The sequence below is a fragment of the Pseudonaja textilis genome, chromosome 10 (genome assembly GCF_049901715.1).
Source record: "Pseudonaja textilis isolate UNSWEBS1 chromosome 10, rPseTex1.2, whole genome shotgun sequence".
Lineage (NCBI taxonomy): Eukaryota > Metazoa > Chordata > Lepidosauria > Squamata > Elapidae > Pseudonaja > Pseudonaja textilis.
This window is the reverse complement of record NC_141999.1, coordinates 16,153,127-16,172,908: the sequence shown is the minus strand read 5'-3', so window position 1 is coordinate 16,172,908 and position 19,782 is coordinate 16,153,127. Positions and strand designations below refer to the sequence as shown.

The following is a 19,782-nucleotide window of genomic DNA, read 5'->3' as shown; positions in this document are numbered from 1 at the left end:
AGCGAGGAATATGAATTCTGATAAAACATTTTCTCTTTTCTTCATTTCTTTGCCTTAAGCAGTCTTGCTCCTTCCTGTCTTCTCTCTCTCTACAGAAGGAGCGGGGGGGGGGCATGTGGGGGGGCGAGGGGTGCTGCCTCAAACAAAGATTTAAAAGTGCTTTTACTTTTCTCTGTGGAAGGACCCCCAGCCATTTTAAAATAGAGGCGTTACAAATACGAATATAGACTGTTCTATCTATCTATCTATCATCTATCTATCCAACCATCCATTTTCTTTTTCTTTCTTTCTTTCTTTCTTTCTTTCTTTCTTTCTTTCTTTCTTTCTTTCTTTCTTTCTTTCTTTCTCAGCTTTACTATATTTGTAAATAAACAAGGTATGGAGCATACCTAATACTTCCTCCTCCTATTTTTTGTACGATTATGTAGATTTGGGACAGAAGCTATACATGCTGCTGCTCAAATTAATTCCATGAATTTTTATTTATTTATTTATATAGTCCCTTCAAAATTGAGTTGAGCAATGAACAGATCAATTCAGAAATTCACAGATGGCTTACACTCTATCACACGTGGAGGAAACCAGGTTGGAAAGCGATTTCTAACTCTTGTTCAACAGTTTACTTGTTTATCCAAAATCTTCTGTAAAGTGCCACTTGCTACTGACTTTCTGAAATGTAAAACTTGGGTACATCTTGTTCTCGCTTTTCCCAGGTGCTAACTTGCAACTGTCCACATCTGGCACATCTATTATCTGTATTTCAACAAAGAGATCCATGCAGGAATGTTTCAAAGGCATTGCTCACAGGGAAAGATGCAGTTCTAATCCTTATATATGAAATAACACCCATGGGCTATGTTAAAAAAAAGGCAGGTGCTAAAAATAGATTTTTTGTGTGTGCTGAAATCTTTTCAGACCTTTGAAACATTGAGATAAAAAGAAGTCTCTAGAAAGTTGCAAAGGATCCGGAGAAATTTTTACACATTAGTGCAGGTGGATGGCAGCTCCTTTTTCTTCATAGATAATAAAGTTGAGGCATTCCCCAATTTTGTATTTAAAAAACGAGTTTCATTAAAAACGAGTTTCAGCCAGCAAGACTCACAACAGAGTTGTGTAAATAAACAAAAAATTGAAGAGTCTTACCAGCTTATATGTATCTAAAAAGGGATTAAACCTTCCATTAATGAATCTAAAGTGCTGTGGCTTGCTTTTCAAAAATGGTATGGCCAAACGCCAGGGAAATTGGTAGCCATAACAGAAGTGTGTGTTTTCCGATAATAAACAAAATTTCCCAAATAAAATCTGAATGCTAATATAACATTACAGGAACTTCAGCTTCTTTCCTATTTTAAGGAAACAGCCCATCAGACCTGGCTAGGGGGGGATACAAAGAGCTGAAGAAACTACCCCTCCATAAAGAGATCGGTTAGCTAAAGCTAAAATCGTTCACTTAATCAATCCCGTAAATTTCCCCAGAAATACAATTCTCAGAATATCAATTCTTCTGTGTGCCTCCTGAGAATTCTGGGAGTTGTAGTTCCGGAACTACAGTATTTTTGCATGCGCCACTCTAATTTTATCTCTCTTTCTCTCTCTCTCTCTCTATTTCGGCCAGCTTTCCTCTCCAGGCACGCTCCTCAAAGGCCCCGCCCCTTTCGGTTTCCCCATCCATCGATTGGTTGGGAGTAAAGGAGGAGGTGGGAAAAGCAGGGGGAATGACAATAAGTGGCCTATCCCGAGCGCCCGTGTTTGCGCGCGTGTCGGAAAAAAACGCGCGAGGGCGTAAGCGAGCTGCTCGTGGGCTTGGGGGGGTGGGGTAGCCGGAGTTAACCGCGAAGCCTTTCCACGCGTGGGTCTTCCTATTTCTTCAGCATGTGGTCCGGTCACGGTGAGGGCGGATGGCGCGTTTCTTGTATGCGGGAGTTCGGAAGGCGGCAATGGGGGAGCAACTCCCATCATCCGCAGCCTGTACGGCTGTGCCTCATGGGAGCTGTACTCTTTTTTCCTTCTTCTTTCGTTTGTCACCACGATTACATTAAAAACGATGCCATTTATTTATTCGTGGTATATTGCCGCCCATCTCACGGATGTGATCCTAGGAAGCTTACAATAATTTTTTTTTTAAAGATGCATAAAATAAAATACAGTAAACTAAAATAAAATCCGGGCATTATTATATCATTGTGTAAATAATGAGATTGTAATTGGGTCTATCTGGCAGAAGTACTCAAGGTGCCTCATTTTCTTCCCTTCCCCCCTGCAGACGCTCATGAGTCTCATCGTATTTTTAGTTTTGGTTTTATTTTAATATCTAATGAAGAAAAAAGTAATATAGAATGTATTTCTATGCATTTTTAGCTAGTTTGGAAAAATTCAGAGACTGAAAAATGCAAAGAAAAATGTTTTTTTTATGTTTTTTCCTATTATCTTTCCAGGAGGTTATGATAACAATTATGGCAATATTAGCTATACACAATCGCCTGGAGGATTTACATCGCCTTCTGCAACCCAGAGTGAAAAGAAATCAGTATGTACTTCTTTCTGTCCAGCCTATTTTCTGAAAAAGCGACAGTAAAAGAATTATAGTGTAAAAATTTCATATTTGCAGAGGTCAAGAGCTCAGAATATCGTACCCTGTACAGTATCGCAACTATTTTCAGCGGAACAATTGGATGATGTTTTCAGGGTCCGTGAAGTTGAACTTTCACAGGTAATTTTCAAAATTGCCTTTACTATGTATACATTTTATTATTGATTTATTATGTTTATTCAGTTTGTATGACTGCTCATCACAAAAAATGACTCTGGGTGGCACACAGTATTAAAAGAAATTGAAAAATAATTCCATTCATGAATACAAAACTTCAAAAACACAGCAGCTGAGAAGATATTCCAGCAGAGCTGGGAGTCTGGACCCTTTATGCATTTGGGGTCCCAGGCCTGGGCAGACAAATCAGATCTTTAGGGCCTCATGAAAGGCCAATAGGGTCTAATCTCCAGAAGAAGAATGTTGTATAGGGTGAGTGCTGTGGCAGAAAACTTCCTGGGCCCTGGCAATCTTGGCCAGTGGGATCTGGAACTTGCCCATCCTGTCACACCCAGATCGGATGAGTAGAAACAATCGGAAAGACAGTCCCTTAGGTAACCTGTTTCCAAGACAGGAAAGGCTTTAAAGGTAACAAACAGCACCTTGAATCACATCAGAAGCACAACAGCAGCTGACATGGCTCACAAAATAGTGGCATTACATGCACCGACCAACTGGCACCATTTACTATCCACGCAGCCATATTCATATCATTTGAAGCTTCCAAACACTGTTCCAATTTTTAGTTCTGCCAAGATTGTTATACAAAGGTTTTATTTAAACGTTTCCTCTCTCTAATGACACATTTTCATCTGATTGTGCCAAATCACGATCCGTTCATGATGTATACATTTGCGGTGTTAATTAACATAAGGATTAGTAGGAGATACCACTTAACCATCTTATTTATTTGAGAGATTTGCATCTGTTTCATCATGCAGGTTATTATCGTGGGCATAATCAGGCATGCTGAAAAAGCTCCAACAAATATTCTCTACAAAGTGGATGACATGACTGCAGCTCCGATGGATGTGAGACAGTGGGTCGACACGGATGTAAGTATCTCATAGGCTTCGATATACGTGAAAAGATGTAGTATGATGTGGCAGCTATAGAAATTAGGAAGTCCATGTTCAGATCCATACTCATTTTAGAATAATAAAAGAGAGAGCCATAAGTGCTGCCTATTTGGAAGGACCGTGGATTTTAATAACATTTGTTGCAGAATCTGTAATTTGCTCTCCCTTAGCTTTGGTTCTCCATTGGGGTAAAGTAAGATAATGGAATCCTGCCATTCTAGGTTGATTTGCTTAGTTTATGAAAAATTACTGGTAAATGCCAAGAAATCATTGTCTCTTCTTTTTATTCAAGGAGGAGGGTAGTGAAAATGTGGTTGTTCCACCAGGAACCTATGTGAAAGTAGCTGGTCATCTGCGATCTTTCCAGGTAAGAGCCATGCGACGGAAACATTTGAAAATGAGAACTGCCACGTAGTGCTGGATAATTCTGTTTTAGCAAAAACACTGAATTAATTTTGAGCTCCCTCAATAAAATACATGCAAGTGCTGTCTTCTTGTTTTATGTGTGGCTCTGTCAGATGAGAAGATGGCAAGTAGGTTTGTGCATGTGATGTGTGTTCCTTGATGGTTGAGAATCTGTTTCATTTAGATATTTTTCTGTGATTTACAGTCCAATAGGTATTTCATTTTTAACTCAGTCAGATAAATTAGCTACATCTTAAGCAAAGATTTTACTATCGGTACTTAGTTTTTTTCTCTTGTTTGCCTGAGAAGGAAACCAGTTTGGTTTAAAATATCCAGCCAGCTTCGGTTAATGCAAACTAAGGTATGGTTTGTAGTATGAGCCAAAGCACAATATAGCTATAGAAAAGTACAATACATTTAAAAATAATTACAAGCAGTAGTGCATTGGAGTCATGATGGTAAGTTCCTAAGCATGAGAATAGAGAAGAACTTAAGTAAATGTGAGTAAAAGTAACAAAACTGTTTTTAGAAATAAAGAAATAACATCTTACAGAAAAGACATTGGTCACCTCTGAAAAATCCAGTTAGCGTTCTAAGGTAAGTATTAGGCAGGAATTTATTGTTTTACATTGTGGAAAGTAAAATGATTTTACTTTTTTAGATGATAATGTCACTAACTCAATCAGGTCTCTTATCCTAAAACTAAAAACCAATAAAACAATCCTCTTGGAGAACTAGGAAATTACTGGTCAAAAAGCTACATTTTGATCCCAGGTAAGTTAGTCAAAATTATTAGAATGAGCAGCATTGGCTATTAGAAAAACGAACATTGCTTTTCCTGTAGAAATAGAGAATTTTTAAAGGTAGATACAGCATGTAAAGTTCATTAGAAATATTATTGAAGATGACAAAAATAAAGTATTCTTGCAATACTTTGTTACTTAAAATCCTTAAAGAACCGAAACTTAAAAGACAAATCTAAATTTTTAGAAGAGTCTAAAAGGAGTAAATATTTACTGATTATGCACATTATTAGAAAAATGTTCTTAGTGCTATTTTAAAAAACATTGAATTTGCTTATATGTTTACATGAAAAGGCTTGTTTTTCTCTGAAATATGAATATTTGGAATTTATTTTGAAAAGTATATCTTGAGAATCAGTGGCCAAAACATGTTTAATGTTCCTTTAAAATTCCAGAACAAAAAGAGCCTGGTTGCATTCAAGATTATGCCCCTGGAAGATATGAATGAATTTACTACACATCTGCTTGAAGTTGTCAACGCACACATGATCCTCAAAAAGAGCAACGCGGTATGTGGGCAAGCAAAACACTAATTTAACCTTTCCTAGCCTATTCACATATGCTTAGGCAAACTGGCTTGCCATCCTAGAAGAAGCAATCTTAATATATTGAGATGGTTCCAGGTTGTGGAAGGGAGCAAACTGTTTTAAAATTGTAGAGAGCTGTAACAAATTGCATTTTTACAGGTGGCTAGAGCCCAATTTCTATTTTACACATGCAGAAATATACATAATTACCCTAATTGGCCATCATTTTTTTTCCTTGACTTTTAGCCCCAATCTTCAAAAATGCCTCAGCCCTTTGGTGTATTTGAGATGAGCAGTATGTCAAATGCCGGAGGAAATGATACTTTAACAATGCATGGTCTTACACCACACCAGAGTCAGGTAGGTATAGTTACTACCAGGTCATGAATGAAGCAAATACACATGTCCCAGGATAATGTTGCAAAATCCAATTTGGGTCGGTCTTCTGAGCCTTCATGCTGGAGCCCATTTTCAGGGAACGTCTCTCTTCCGGAATATGTACTTTGGGCTATTCTGTGAGTCGTATTTATGTGGTGTCTTCCTGTTGGTTGATTGGTACGTTGATGGTTGGCGATGGGCTGTTGTTTCCTTGTGCTGCCAAGCTCTCAGCTCCTAAGTACCTGATAAGCTGGTGGTAAATCAGTATTCCTGTTAGCTGATAAGGGACCCATTTCCCAGGCTTCAGTCATGTCCCTGGTTATCTTTGTATCTGCATGGCTAACATTCTTAGTAGCTGCAAAATTGAATGTATGTCCTTGTTCACTGCAATGTGAGGCTACCAATGAGTTCAGGTCTCCTCATCTGACTGCTCGTTTGTGTTCTTGTAATCCGGTGGTTAGCTTTCTCCAGTTGCCAGATCAATTCTGGGCACGGCAGCAAATTTATTCTATGAAGCTTCCTAAACATCTCTCCATATGCATATACAGGAGTGATTGGATACTCTTACCTGCTACTAACTAGTTTCACTTTTGCACATAAACCTCTCTATTCCTGGGATTTCTCACAGGTAAACTTCATTGCAATGGTGTACATCTAGGTCACGATTAAGCATAACTAACTTTCCCAACACTTTTTAAAACACAGGAACAAATCCTGAAGTGAAAGGTATTCAATAAAAATGTCTTGCTGGCATGTGTACTTTCATTATGAAACTAAAACTGTACATCTGAAGAAAGACTGCTGTGACTGTTCATTTTTATATCACTGCATGTTTCCGCTGGAGGTTAAAAATGGAAACTTGTATATTGACGTATTACTTTGCTATTGTATAACTCTAATAGGGCTTTTTGTTGTTAAACTTATGTCAGGTCTTTTCTGCGTTTGCCTTTGAATAACTGTGTGAACTCTTGCTTTTTGAAGGTTCTGAATTTGATTAAAAGCTGCATGACAACCGAAGGGATAAGTCTTCATGATCTGAAAACTCAATTGCATAATATTAATCTACCAACGCTCAAGTACGTAACAGACTGGGAAGTTAGGTTTTTGACAACCTAGGCTATTGGTATTCCTATACCAAAAGGAAGTCGTATTGATTCCTTTCAAACCTGAAATCTACACCTGTGTGAACTCTTGCTCCAAAACAAAATTAGGATCAAGTTTATTTTTCCTATCAAGGGTTTTTGCTCTATAGCCAGGATAATGCACATCAAACAATTTTTACAGTCCTCACCCTTTTGCATTTTAAGTTTGATTCTTTCAAATAACTTCGCAGCATCATATGCTGTCTTTTTTGGTAACCTATGTTTTGTTAATACTGTACATGAAAGAAAATGCCAGGTCATCCAAGGTATTTCTGGATGTTTTTCTTATTGTCTGACAGGAGCTAAATTTGGAGTGGGGAGATGTAAGATCAAGACATTCTTCCAAAATGTTACTAATAATTGTTTTTCCCCTCAGACTAAACCCCTTCTTTCCTAAACTTCTTTGTAATAACTTTTTTGGAATAGTTAATCACTTCTTACATGCATGCTTTTTATTTTTGTCAAAGAGTTTTTAGATTCGCCTCTTAATGAACTGATATTTTCTTGTTTTATGTATTGCCTAGTAATTTTATATAGAATAGAATTCTTTATTGGTCAAGTGTAATTAGACACACAAGGAATTCATGTTATGATTTTACTTTTATCTTCATTTTATCCATTTTATCACTATTCAGGATTAGTCTGCATGCTATGTATTGTTACAGCTTTGACTTTATTTTGGTTGGCAGCAGCAATTGTGGCAATTTTAATTATACTCTGATTGGTTTTGTATGTTTCACTCTCTTCATATGATTTTTTTCCTTGTTATATTGTATATAAAATATGTATTGTTCCATGGTGCTCTTTAGTTATAATGTTTAAACTTCAAATTTTACTGAAGAAATTATTTTTTCCCTTTCTTCCATTCAGGAAAGCTGTTGAGTTTCTTAGCAGTGAGGGACATATATACTCCACTATTGATGATGAACATTTCAAGTCTACAGATGCTGACTAAGGTCTGATTGATTTATAATAATCCGGGTCCAAAGTTTTAGAAGATCCAAGACTGTTTTGCGTGATCTAAGTCTCAGTACTCTTGACATAAGACTGAATGGGACATGGGGACATGTCTAGGACAGATGCCTCCATCCAACTGTTTTGTGGAGAAGGGGTTGCCATGGTTTAAGACTTCCTTAGCTTTTTCTGTAAATGGAACCATTCCTTTAAAAAGTATTTTTTTACTAATATAGCAGTAGTTTATTCTCAGTAGATATTCAATCTAGGATGCTTTGCATTTCATAAAAACTTTGGAATGTCAGAATGTTTTGACTTTGCTCCAGGTTCTGTTTTCTTCTAGCTAAATATTATACTATGCAATTTTGTACACTTGAAGCCCCCATAACTCTGTAGAATCACATTATGCAGCCTTGTACAATATTGGATTTTGCCTAACTCAGAAATCCTACTTAAACATAATTATGCAATTTGATTTGGGGATGGATTCTTCAACTGCAAACAGTAGATTAAGATTTATTATTAGTTTAACAGTTTTATTTTAAATTCAGAGCAGAATTAACACATATCCTGGAATCTGATTCGATTATTCACATAATTATTGATGCAAGCATGTACAGACACTAATGTAGTTTACATACTCAAATTCTGGCTGAGAATGTAAACATTTTTGAAAGTTAAGATGACAATGCTGACATCTAATACATGTTTAAAATATAATAAAATCTTTGTTCTGAAAGTATCCTTGTGTCTCAAAGTATGTTGAAAGAATAATGTAAAAGCTTGGTCAGAATTGGACCAAAATGCCATGTTTTTAACTCCTGGGCAGGATGTATCCCAGGGTTATTTTGTATGGTTATGCCTTTCTAAGTTTAAGTCTTCCTAATTCTCATAAATGGGAAGGATGGTAGGTTTTTTAAAAAAATAAGTAAATAAATTTCTATGGTTTTCTAGAGCACTATTTGTTTCTTAGATTTAAAACCTGCCTCTCCTCCATTAGTTCATATTTACCTCTCATCTCCCTGCTGTCCTCTACAACCACCCTGTGAGGAAAATTGAACAATGATTTATCTCAAGTCACTCTTGACTTTCCACGAATGACAATGGATCATCCTTTTTACCTCAACATTTCAACCTTTATTGTGATGGAATGTAGCAAGGAGGTGGATTCAGAGGACGGAGGGGTTGCAGTCCAGAGTAGAAAGAGACAACACATTTTGCATGAGAGGGGTGAAAGGAAGGCTGAAGACAGCCCCTCCTAATATAGAATACATGGTAGATGTAGATAAGACTGCTTAGTCTGGCCAAGATTCTGTCTACAAGTGTGGAAACAATAAAAGAACTTAGTTGGGAATGTATGTGCCCATGTGTCATTTTGGGTTTCAGACCTGGCAATTACTGATATATGCACCTCAAGTTGTTTGGATCAAGAGCATTTGCAGCTGCCTGAAGTATCTTGGGTTGGCCCAGATTTTAAATGTACTGGTACTTTTGCATTCTAGGTCTCTTCCGGTTTGAGCTTGTCCTTTACCTTTATAAGTGAAGATACCCATCCCCCACCCACCCCCAAAATCCTATTGAATTACCTTTACCAGCAGCCTAATTAGTATCTCACTTGTAAAAAGTAGAATGTCTCCTACCCTTTGTGAACTATTGTTTTCATTTTGAAGCAAGATTTAACTTCTTAATATCTGGCACACAAGTATCTCATGCATGACATTTGTTCCAATTTCATATCACCAAAACACTTTGACGCAGACTACCAAAAGACATCACTTTTCCCAGTAAGAGGAAATGAAATATGACCTTGTCTCTCTCTTGGTTTATTCTGGGTGATGCGGCTCCTGTACGAATAGAACATTTTAGTGATATGTATCCCAAGAGAAGAGATGCAGATGTCCCAAAGTACAGCCGGAAAAGAATAATCCAAAAAGGGATTTAATCCAAAATAATCCTTTCTAGATTTCCTGGAAAAATACGAGGATCCATGTAGCATTTACAGTCTGACACAATGATTCATCAGTATTATGGCCCATTTCTCTGAGTTTTTCAGTACAACCACACTTAGAAAACTGCATACAATTCATGTCTCTAAACACGAACTATAATAGTATTGTAGACCTGAAAAAACGGGCAAATGATTTAAGGAATGTAACAGCTTTTTTTTCAAGGAACAGAATTGGTACTCTAGTTGAGAAAAAATAAGAATGGACAAGAGATGGGAAGTATGAATTCATGTTACTAAAAATGTGGGTACTGTACTTTTGTAAGTACTAGATGAAACTGGAATTCACTGCCATCCAGAATAGTGAGCGCTGTCAATGTAATTTAAAGACAGGCTTGAACAATCCACAGCGTTAGCAGTCTTGTCTCAATGGCTTTAAGCAATCCTCAGAATTAATAAAGGTAGTCCTCATTTAGCGATCACAACTACAACTGGCAACTCAATCGCTAAGTGAAGCAGTCACTAAGACCATGACTCTGACTGTGATCTTACTTCAGCTTTTTCTTTGGTTCTACACATCTGTAAACACAAGACTTGGTTTAAAGTTACTTATTCATCATATAGTTATGTGATGATTGTTTAACATGGTTGTTAAACGAGGACTGCCTGTATGCATCCAATATCAGTGACGAAGAACAGCATGGGAATATCACCGTTACATCCCACTTGAAGGCTTCCTAGAAGCATTAGCACAGCATACTGTCACCCCACAACTCTTTCGTATTTTATTATATTAAAAACATGGTATATTACTTTGAATATTCTCGTTAAAGAGAGCAAGGTTAAAAAAAAAAGGATGGAATGGAAATTAGTAATTTTTACCCTGTGAAATCTGGGAATACACATTAAACTCTCCATTTGGCAAAACAATCATTTAATTTACAGTGTAATAAAGGTTACAGATAAAAAGCTCAACAGTGTGAAAAGGCCTATTACACAAATGTACAAATGTCTGTACAGAGCCCCACACACTTAATTCCTCCCCTCCCTGCCCCAATTTCAGCCAAGCTTGGCTTCAAAGAACTGAAAAGACAAGTCTATACTATCCCAGGGAGGTCAGGGCCAATGCTACCACATAGTAAATTCCCAGGAGATGTATTTTGCAAGAACCAACTATTTTTTTTCTTAAATCTTACTTTAAAATCAAGCAAGGAAAAGTTCAAGTGTTTTAAATTCATCCCATATTGAACAGGTACCCCCACAAATTAAGGAACCATTCCACAGCCTTGGGAAAAGTAATAATAATCCAATGAGATAAAATTGCAAATGAAATGAGAGAGGATTTGAAGTACAGGACAAAGTTCATTAGTCATTAGCAATTTCTTCCAAGTATTATGTTACTTAACATAATTTTTTTAATTGCATTTTTTAAGAGGCCTACCATATAAAATGAAAAAGAAAACCAGACATTTCAGAAGTATCCATCTACTATATACTCCAATTATGATATAATCCAATATACCACAGGGGGAGCAGTTGTTGAGGTTGGGCAGGTACAACTACAAGGAACTGTTTGGCTGCAATAGTTAAATTATCCGATACAATACTTTTGAGGGGAGGTGCAGTTTTGGATAACTGCAAAGTTTCCAAAATGACAGCCATCTTCTATTAGCTCATTCAACATTGCCAATTTTAATTGGGGGAAGTCATGGATGAAATCTACTGGACCAAGTGCTTATAACATATGACACCTGCCCATTCTTGTGCTACAAAGGATTGTGAAGTGCCCCTAAATACCCAGAATCAAGAACAGGGATGATCACTAGCTTGCAGTCTTGAGAGTATCTAGATTAGATCATATGGGACAATATACCTCCCATTTAATAGCTATTTGGGGATACACAGTTCATACATTGAGTCAGTGGCAAAGTCTTGCTTGAAATATTTGGAACAGGAATGAAAATCTTTAAATCTTTTTTTTTTTTGTTCAGTTAAAACAAAACTAACTGCAGAATGATGGAGCTGAGTTTAAGCAATGATTTTAAAATGTGCAGTTTGATGTAAGAACTGGCTGACCAATTTCAGGGCTAAGGAACTGTTTGGGGAAACAGCATTAATCTTAATATGCTATCTGAATATCATACAAGATTATTGCTGAATGTTTTACTCCTTGGTTCATCAACATAGTTAAAATGTGGCTATTAGGTAACTCTTGTTCTATTAAGGACTGGTCATAAAATTTTTTACTAAATCTAATTTTACTAAATCTGAAATGGTCATAATCTTCTCAGTAGTTCCAATCAAGAATGTCAAAAAGCAATTAATTCCATGACCATTTAATTTGGTTTGCAGTCATCAAAATGATGGTAGTTTACCTCGCAAATGCAAAGAATTCTACCTAGACTAAAAGCACTTCATAATCCTGAGATACAAAAGCAACACATGGTATTTGACTTAAAATGATTACTGATGTGCTTGTCAAAATACTACGGAAGTGTCAAGAACTTCTGCTAGGGCGAGGGGGTGGGTGTTCCTTTGAGACCAGCTGACCCAAAAAGAAAAGAAAAAGAACCAGGACGCTATCAGCAGCAAACCACCTGCCATTTCTACAGCTGCAACATATACACAAGGGCAGCGGCCCTTAAATGCACGAATAATGCCAGAACAAAAGTAAATAGGCCACTGTAATGTCTGGTAAATGGAAAAAGAACCTGCCAGGCAATGTGGTTCCACAGGCAGTGAGAGATACATTTTTGCATTTCATTTCTTAGACACCTTTTGAACTCTTCTGAAGGTTGGTTGTGTAAGGGAGTCACAAGCCCCTCCAAAATCTGGCTGTGACCCCAAGTCTGAGAGTTTGTGGTTGCACTTGTACAGTTCCCCCTTCCCCGCCTGGCTTCCGGCTTCTGACTCCTGCCTCCCGGAAGGGACTCAGATTGGCTCTTCAGATCAAGAGAGAAGGGGTCGGCTTCTTGCCCGGCCAAGCTTCTTTTGCGTATTTCTTTTTCTTGGGCTCATTCACAACTTCGGGATTAAAGACAGCAGGGTTGGGAGCTGGGTTCATGGCAACAGTGGAGGGGGCAACCGGAGTCAAGTCCACATCCGGGGCAAGATTAGGATAGGGCATTGGTAACCCCCCAATGAGCGCTGTGCCGTGAATGGTGTGTGTCTGGGCACCTGCCTCATTGTGGGTGGGAGGCAGGCCTCCATACAGTCCTCCACTGTAGGAAAAGTTCTGCATGCGACGAGTTGCAGCCTCATCCACAGCCAAGGAGCCAGAATTGTCCATCCGCTTCTTCTGTCGAGAAACAACACACGGAATTAAAATGTGTCCCAAATGCAAAGACATTTAGCAGGATCTGAGCTTTTGTGAGGAGGTGGGTCTCCAGAAGAGGGGGGGGGGGCGTGCATGCCAGAGAAGTAAGAGGCTACTCCGCTCAGGCATCATGTATGAGAGGGTGAAGACAGCCCCCTACCACCATATAGTTCACAGAATATATTGTAGATCAAACTGGGCAACTTTAAGACTTGTGGAATCCCATGGCTGGCTGAGGAATTCTGGGATCTGAAGTCCAACAAATCTTAAATATTGTCAGGGTTGGACATTTCTGCAGAAGGTGCAAATAGGAGAGTCTTCAGTCTGACAAGATTTTTTTTTTCTATAGGTGTGAGCAATAAGGAACTCATCCCGGAAGAATTAACACGTTATTCTTGGTTTTGGGCCTGACAATTTTTCACTTCAAAATACCAACTCACTGTTAACAAGGTTAAAAACAGAATTAGGTCATGAATTTCAATTCCTTGCACTTTCCATCTTTATCAAGTCATATCTAAGCCTGTCCTCTCACAGTTGTATCCTAGCAGTTAAAACCTCACAGAGAACTATTTTAATTCACAGCTGAGAATTTGGTTCTCTGTGAATCTATTTCTTCTTTAAAGTTAGGTAGCCCTCTGTTCAGTGATGCATGGGTAGAATTCAATTTCTAACCATTACTGAAGAAATACTTTTTAATTTGCATGTCAAAGCAAGCTGTGAACTATGGAAATGAATCTTGATTAAAACTTCTTCCTGGCAACACAGAAAAGGGAGAGTGAAGGCAATCATCTGTATTTCTGCAGTCTGGTAACCAGGGAAAATGGTTGTTATATAAAATGGAATTCCACAGCTTTTCATCTGGATGACCTTTATATTATATTTGTTATTTTTCACTTTGTGGAACAAAAGATGATTGTTGATGAATTCAATTCTTCTTCTGTTCTATTGAAACCTAATTTCTTTACATATTTCTGTCCTTGGCAAAAATTAATTGTAATCTAATTGGCAACATAGTCCACTGGGAAAAATCTAATTAGGATCCAAATGCAGGTTCTAATACTGACAGTATATTTGTTCCGATTTAGCAGTAATAAGAATCAGAGTGCTTAGACTATGCCCATATTATTTTAATACACTAAAGAGCCATATCAGCTATATTCTTCAACTTAGTTACATACCTTCACTGGAACTACTGCAGTCTGTACCATGTTTCTGAAACGCCCAACGGAAGGGTCCACGTCCTCTGTAGGAATAAAAGAGATTGAAGTACAGCAGTTAATCATAAATGGAATCTTAGGAGTATATTTAGCACTGAAAGAATTTAATGCAAGTCTTTCCAAAAGGAAAGGCATTACGTTAATTATCTTCTTTAGGAAAGTATCTATATATTGATACATGTTTGCATGCAAGTAACAAGGCAAGCAGCGTTCTTTAGGAACAATCTACGGGTCCACAGGGATCGGTGATGGGGTACCCTCCAGATGGTTTGCACTATAACTGCAGCTCTTGACCATGATAGCCAGAAGGGGTGAATTGTAATTCCAACCATCAGAAGGGGACTGGGTTGCTTATTCCTGGCCCACATTACTCACCTGGATTAATGATTTCATCGTCATCGCTGAATGTTACTCGTGAGTTCTTTCGTTTTCTTTTTGGTCTCTGGATATCCAAATTCCCTTCTTCTATTGTCAATGTGGAAATCCTCTTGTTATGGGCCGTATTGAACTCTGTCAGGTTCTAAGATGTCAAAGAGAAAGAGATTGCTATTACAGTACAGTTTAAAGGATTAACAATTTGAGGTGATGAAAACTGTGCTATAATTTCCTACTCTGTTGTGGCAATCACGATATCTCTGGAACAGACAGAACTTTATCCTTCTATGGGGGTTTACTAGGAGGGGAAAAGAGGCATTGTAAACCTTTGGGGGGAAATTCTTCCTTTTTGGAGGAATATTGGGGTTTATGATATGGCAAAGCTTTAGGCATCTATTCTGTCTTCTAAAACCTGCTACCAAAATGTAAATTCGAAAACATCAGCTCCATTTTTTGAGAGGGACTACACAGCTTTTAAACCCTAATCAAGAGTAAACTTCAAAAGGGGATCAGAGCAAACTTGAGCAGCTCTTGGTTTGGCCCACTGAAGAAGATATCCCCAGATAAAACAAGCAAGAAGAATCTGGCTGGAAGAATTTGGTCACTACTATTTTCCTCTTGCCTGGGGCCACACAGCAAATCTGTCAGACAGGAACCTCCCTCTCCACTTTTAAGGATAGCACAGCTCTACTCAGGTGCTAGTGCCAAGCCACAGTTCAAGCCAAAAGGTCTCTGTCCCCTTCATAAACTAGATATATAACATGGATACCACAATGCAGGTGAAACACTGTGCTCACATCTAACTCTGTTTCTTCCTCCGGCAGACCAAGCAAGCCCTTGAGTTCGTCGTCTTCGCTGGTCATCTTCTCATCTCCTTTCACTGCCGAGGGCAATGTCTGAGGCTTTTCTCTCAAGGTGTAGGCCCGCGTGGAGGCACCAAATGAAACCGTGGAATCAATGGGAATCTGTTGCGGCTTATGAGGTTCCAAACGAATATGGCCCAAGAACGTGCCATGTGCTATGCATTTTAGAATAAGAAGGAGAGGAAAAGCAACAAATACTAATCATGTTACTAAAATACTACCTAAAGCACAGTCTTTTTCCTTAATTTTTGTGTGTTCCTCCCTCTTAACCAGTGCACCATACTATCTAGTTACTTTAAAAATACTTGCACACCCCATCAGGATGCCCTGGACATTGTTTATCAACTTACTGCTGTTGAGATCTATAAGAAAAACTCTCTTCAGATGTTTATGGTAGACTAAAGCAGCATGGACCCGAGAGCATGACTGGTGATCTATGGTGAAGTCGCATAGGTCGGGGTTTCTACCAAAGAGATAGTATTTCTTCTCATCGATGATCAGTTTCTGTGAGAAGATAACAAAGAGAAATGGGTGGATTTTTTGGGGGGAGGCCTATACTTTCTTAAAATCATTGGCCTAGGTATAAAAAGCCACTAAGCAAGGTCTATCTGTATTTGCAGATAAGACAATCCAAGAACAAGTCAAATCCAATTTTTGGGATATATTTTGAACTTAAAATTCTTGGTTTATCTGCAAGTAGATAGGGTAATTAATCTACATATAAAATTATTAATACCACGTGACACTGCTTTCCAGTATGGGACAATTTCTACCTATCTAAATTTGGGGTCCCCAACCCCTGGGCCATGGCCCATACCATGGCCCATTCACAACTGGGCCATAGGCCAGCACATAGGCTTACACGCAGCTCAACTCATGTAAATGGCGGGCAGGCACGGTTGAGTTGTGTGTATGCGCGTGCATGCCAATAAACCGCTCACACAAGCCAAGCAGCATGCACGTGTGGGCCAGCCTGCCACATGCGCAGCCCGGTTCCCCTCCCCCTCCAGCCTGGCCACCAAACCGCAAAGGTTGGGCATCACTGATCTAAATGACAATGATACCTGCAGAAAAAATAAATTACCACAGTTGAACAACTTTACGAACAAGAATAATAAGTAGGCAAACTGATGTTCCAGAGTTACATAAGTTATAGAAAAAGAAATGGGAAAGCAGAAAAGCTAATAATTATTTTGCCATTCTTAAAGGCATCAACAACTGAAAACTCATTTGTGCCTCTGAGTTATAACCCGATGTGATTCTCCACACATGGAGCTTAATCACTTCATGGCTTAATTTTGATGTTGCACTTTTTAGACCCAGCCAATCACTAGTTTCACCTTTGAACTCTAAATGAGAACTAAGGCACAGATGGCTTGGTTAGTATCAAGTGCTTAAGATATCTGTAGAAGCAAAATACCACTATAATTTACAGTTACACATTGATAATACATTCTTCTTAAGAAGTGTTCCCACTCTAGGGATATTTGGACAAACCAGAGAAAGTTATCAGAAAATGCATGAGTCATTTGCTTAGTCCTTATATTGCTCCCTTCTTTCTTTCTTACAAGCCACACTGCAATTAAACCAGGAATGATTCAATTAATTGTAGCTTTCAATTACATCCAAATGCAGATTCTTAAAGTAGCAGCAACCAAGGTTTTCTGATTTGGAAGAGAGACAGTATTGCAATGGAGAACAAACAATATAAGAATGAAGTATCCAAATACCTTCTAACCAAAGAATGAATGCTGAAAATCTGAAATCCTGCAAAACAGATTTCTGCACAAAATACTCATTCTGGATCCAAATAGTAATCTAAATTATTAAAACAATAAAATATGTGGGTACACATTCACACCTAATAATGTAAAAGCACCATTATCTTTGAATACTTGGATGCAAATAGCCACATGCAAGTCAAACAGAAAAACAATTCAGATGGCTTGCTAGAAATAGCCAAGACAATCTAAAACTAAAAAAAAGGTTTTAGATATTCAGTCTTTCTTTTTGCCTGTGATAAGCTGTACAGCTATTCAATACTGTATGTCACCTGGCTTGTACTCAAATTTTCTGCATCTATTTTCATACCTCAATAAGTTTGTCTCCTTTGACTACATCCAAGTGCAACCCTGGTGGAGGCTTTCCTGCCCTAGGAAACAAACACAAGAAAAATATTTTGTTTAAGAATATTTAAAGTAGCCATTGGAATCTCTGAAGTTATCAACAGATGTAAAATGACCACAAGTTGCTTTGACAGGGAGAACCTGAACTTGGGCATAAAAAGTCAATTATGCTCAGTGCTGACCCTAACCTTTAGTGTAACTGAGCATTCATGAGTATATTTTAGATATATAACAAATTATGACTCAATTGCCTTAAGAAGGTTGCCTGAATAGGAAACTGAAAATCTGTTAATTTGGTCCTACAGGTCATGAAACCTCCATATCCCCTTTTTTAGGGATATGGTTTCAAGATATGGAGACAAAATAGGTATATCCTATGTATGGATTTCCTGGAAGCATCTGGAAGACCAGTGAGAAACAGCATGAATCATAATTATTACAGTGCCCTTTGGTGACAGCATCTACTTGGAGAGGTTATTTATTTATTGAATTCAACATATAAGGAAACAAATGTATCTACAAATACAGTCTTACATACTGCTGTAATGTATAGGTTTATATGCCTGATTTAGAGGATGGGATGTGGCTGGGAGACAAAACTACATAACATGACTACATAACAATCTAACATCTGTTCAGATCTTGCCTCTGCTACAAAGTATTTTAACTTTTATGCTCTCCCAAATCTGCTAGACATAAACAGTTGTATAACAGCTAAAACTGTTAATATATGTTAAGCTTTTTGAGCAGTCAATATTTCAAATGCTTATTGCAGTTATTTTTGGATGCACATATTTACCACTACAGAAAAAGACACAATCTCCAATGCTGACGTCAAGAGTCCCCGTTGTGTTGTCATTAGTTAAGGTCAAAACAATGGATATGGTACAAATAATTGTTTTGGTACAATATAGATGACTTTTTATCTTTGAAATGCCAATCTCTTTCTCTAAAAACCTTGGTGGGTCTTGTGGTACAAAATCCTTGAGCACATTTGCATTTTTAAGGCACATTTTGGCAGCTCTTCAATTGCTGCTTTAATCTCCCACTTTCACATTTCTCTTTTGTAAAGTCTAGCAAATACACAGTGAAGTCTATGATGGAACTTTCCCAACATATTCCCAAGCTGAGCTATTTGAAAAGAATAAGCCACTAAGTCTCACAATTTAATAATAAATCACATAAGTGACATAGTTGATAGCTGTAACTATTGTTATTAAAATACAAAACCTTGCTAACAAGTTGAAACTCAAACTTTCTACTTGACCACTACTTTGATCTAAGGAATACATATTTATATACTGTACATTCAATCACTACCATCCATTATTCAGATTCTTACAACTGAGGCAAGATGTCCAAATTATCCCAAATGAATGTCCATGCTGCCTAAATCAATTTCCCCACCATAACCTCATTTTGTAGGTTTATATGAAGGACTTCAGTAACATACCTGGGATGAAAGCATATTTTGATTTCTCCCAGGCTCAGAGATTTTAAAGTAAAACTTATGTCATTTGTCCATACTCAGCAGCCTACTCTCTCTCATTTCACAAAGACCGTTCAGTTAGCCATACAGCCTGCCCTTATCTTATCATATGGCGTCCTATATTGAACTTCTTCGCCATCCCTATCCTGAGGCACATCAATAAGTAGCAAGCCCTCTGAGGCACCAGAAGCATCCTTGGAGATTGAAAACATGTGTTCTGCCTAAGCTAAAAACACTTTCCCCCTCCCTCCCCATCCAATTATTTCACATACGAAGCGCCACACTGGAACGCTCAAAGGACCAATCTTGAGGGGATTCCCTTCAATCGGTCCTCCCTTCCAGGGGCTGCTACCCCTCCCGTCCCCGGACCCGCTCCCCTCTTTTAGGATGCTGCTCCGCCTCCCAAGGAAAACGCAGCCCCCTTGCACGGCCAAGTCGCTTCCCCGCTCTCCAACGGCACACACCCCCACCCTCACCAGGTTGGGCAGTCAAAGAGTGGGAGGCTACCGCCGCCGCCACCGGCAGAGTTTGCGTTCGCCGCCATCTTGTGACTGCCCCCATTCAGCTGGACGCACG

At 38.3% G+C, this 19,782-nt stretch overlaps 2 protein-coding genes and 1 non-coding gene across 8 annotated transcripts; 1 reads left to right on the top strand and 2 right to left on the bottom strand.

Moving 5' to 3' along the window:
• Positions 1-1,732: 1,732 nt before the first annotated feature.
• Positions 1,733-8,614, top strand: RPA2 (replication protein A2). Its single transcript, XM_026702428.2, has 9 exons — positions 1,733-1,888; positions 2,436-2,527; positions 2,609-2,710; positions 3,529-3,642; positions 3,959-4,033; positions 5,270-5,383; positions 5,648-5,761; positions 6,761-6,855; positions 7,792-8,614. Exons 1-9 carry the CDS (start codon positions 1,873-1,875, stop codon positions 7,874-7,876), a joined length of 807 nt encoding a protein of 268 aa, XP_026558213.1. The 5' UTR covers positions 1,733-1,872; the 3' UTR covers positions 7,877-8,614.
• A 2,123-nt stretch (positions 8,615-10,737) lies between these two features.
• PPP1R8 (protein phosphatase 1 regulatory subunit 8) lies at positions 10,738-19,777 on the bottom strand. Of its 6 annotated transcripts, none has more exons than XM_087939872.1 (7): positions 19,171-19,777; positions 17,683-17,743; positions 15,942-16,095; positions 15,526-15,746; positions 14,729-14,873; positions 14,315-14,379; positions 10,738-13,118 (listed from the first exon to the last, which is right to left on the bottom strand). In XM_087939872.1, the coding sequence occupies exons 4-7, from the start codon at positions 15,589-15,591 to the stop codon at positions 12,765-12,767; spliced, it is 630 nt and encodes a 209-aa protein (XP_087795998.1). In that variant the 5' UTR covers positions 15,592-15,746; positions 15,942-16,095; positions 17,683-17,743; positions 19,171-19,777; the 3' UTR covers positions 10,738-12,764. The 6 variants fall into 6 exon arrangements, with proteins under 6 accessions (XP_087795998.1, XP_087795996.1, XP_087795995.1 ...); XM_087939870.1 differs by having other exon boundaries at positions 15,526-15,788; positions 19,683-19,777; XM_087939869.1 differs by having other exon boundaries at positions 10,738-13,115; positions 15,526-15,788; positions 19,683-19,777.
• LOC113437741 (small Cajal body-specific RNA 1) lies at positions 16,820-16,987 on the bottom strand. The gene has a single exon (XR_003374283.1).
• Positions 19,778-19,782: the final 5 nt, after the last annotated feature.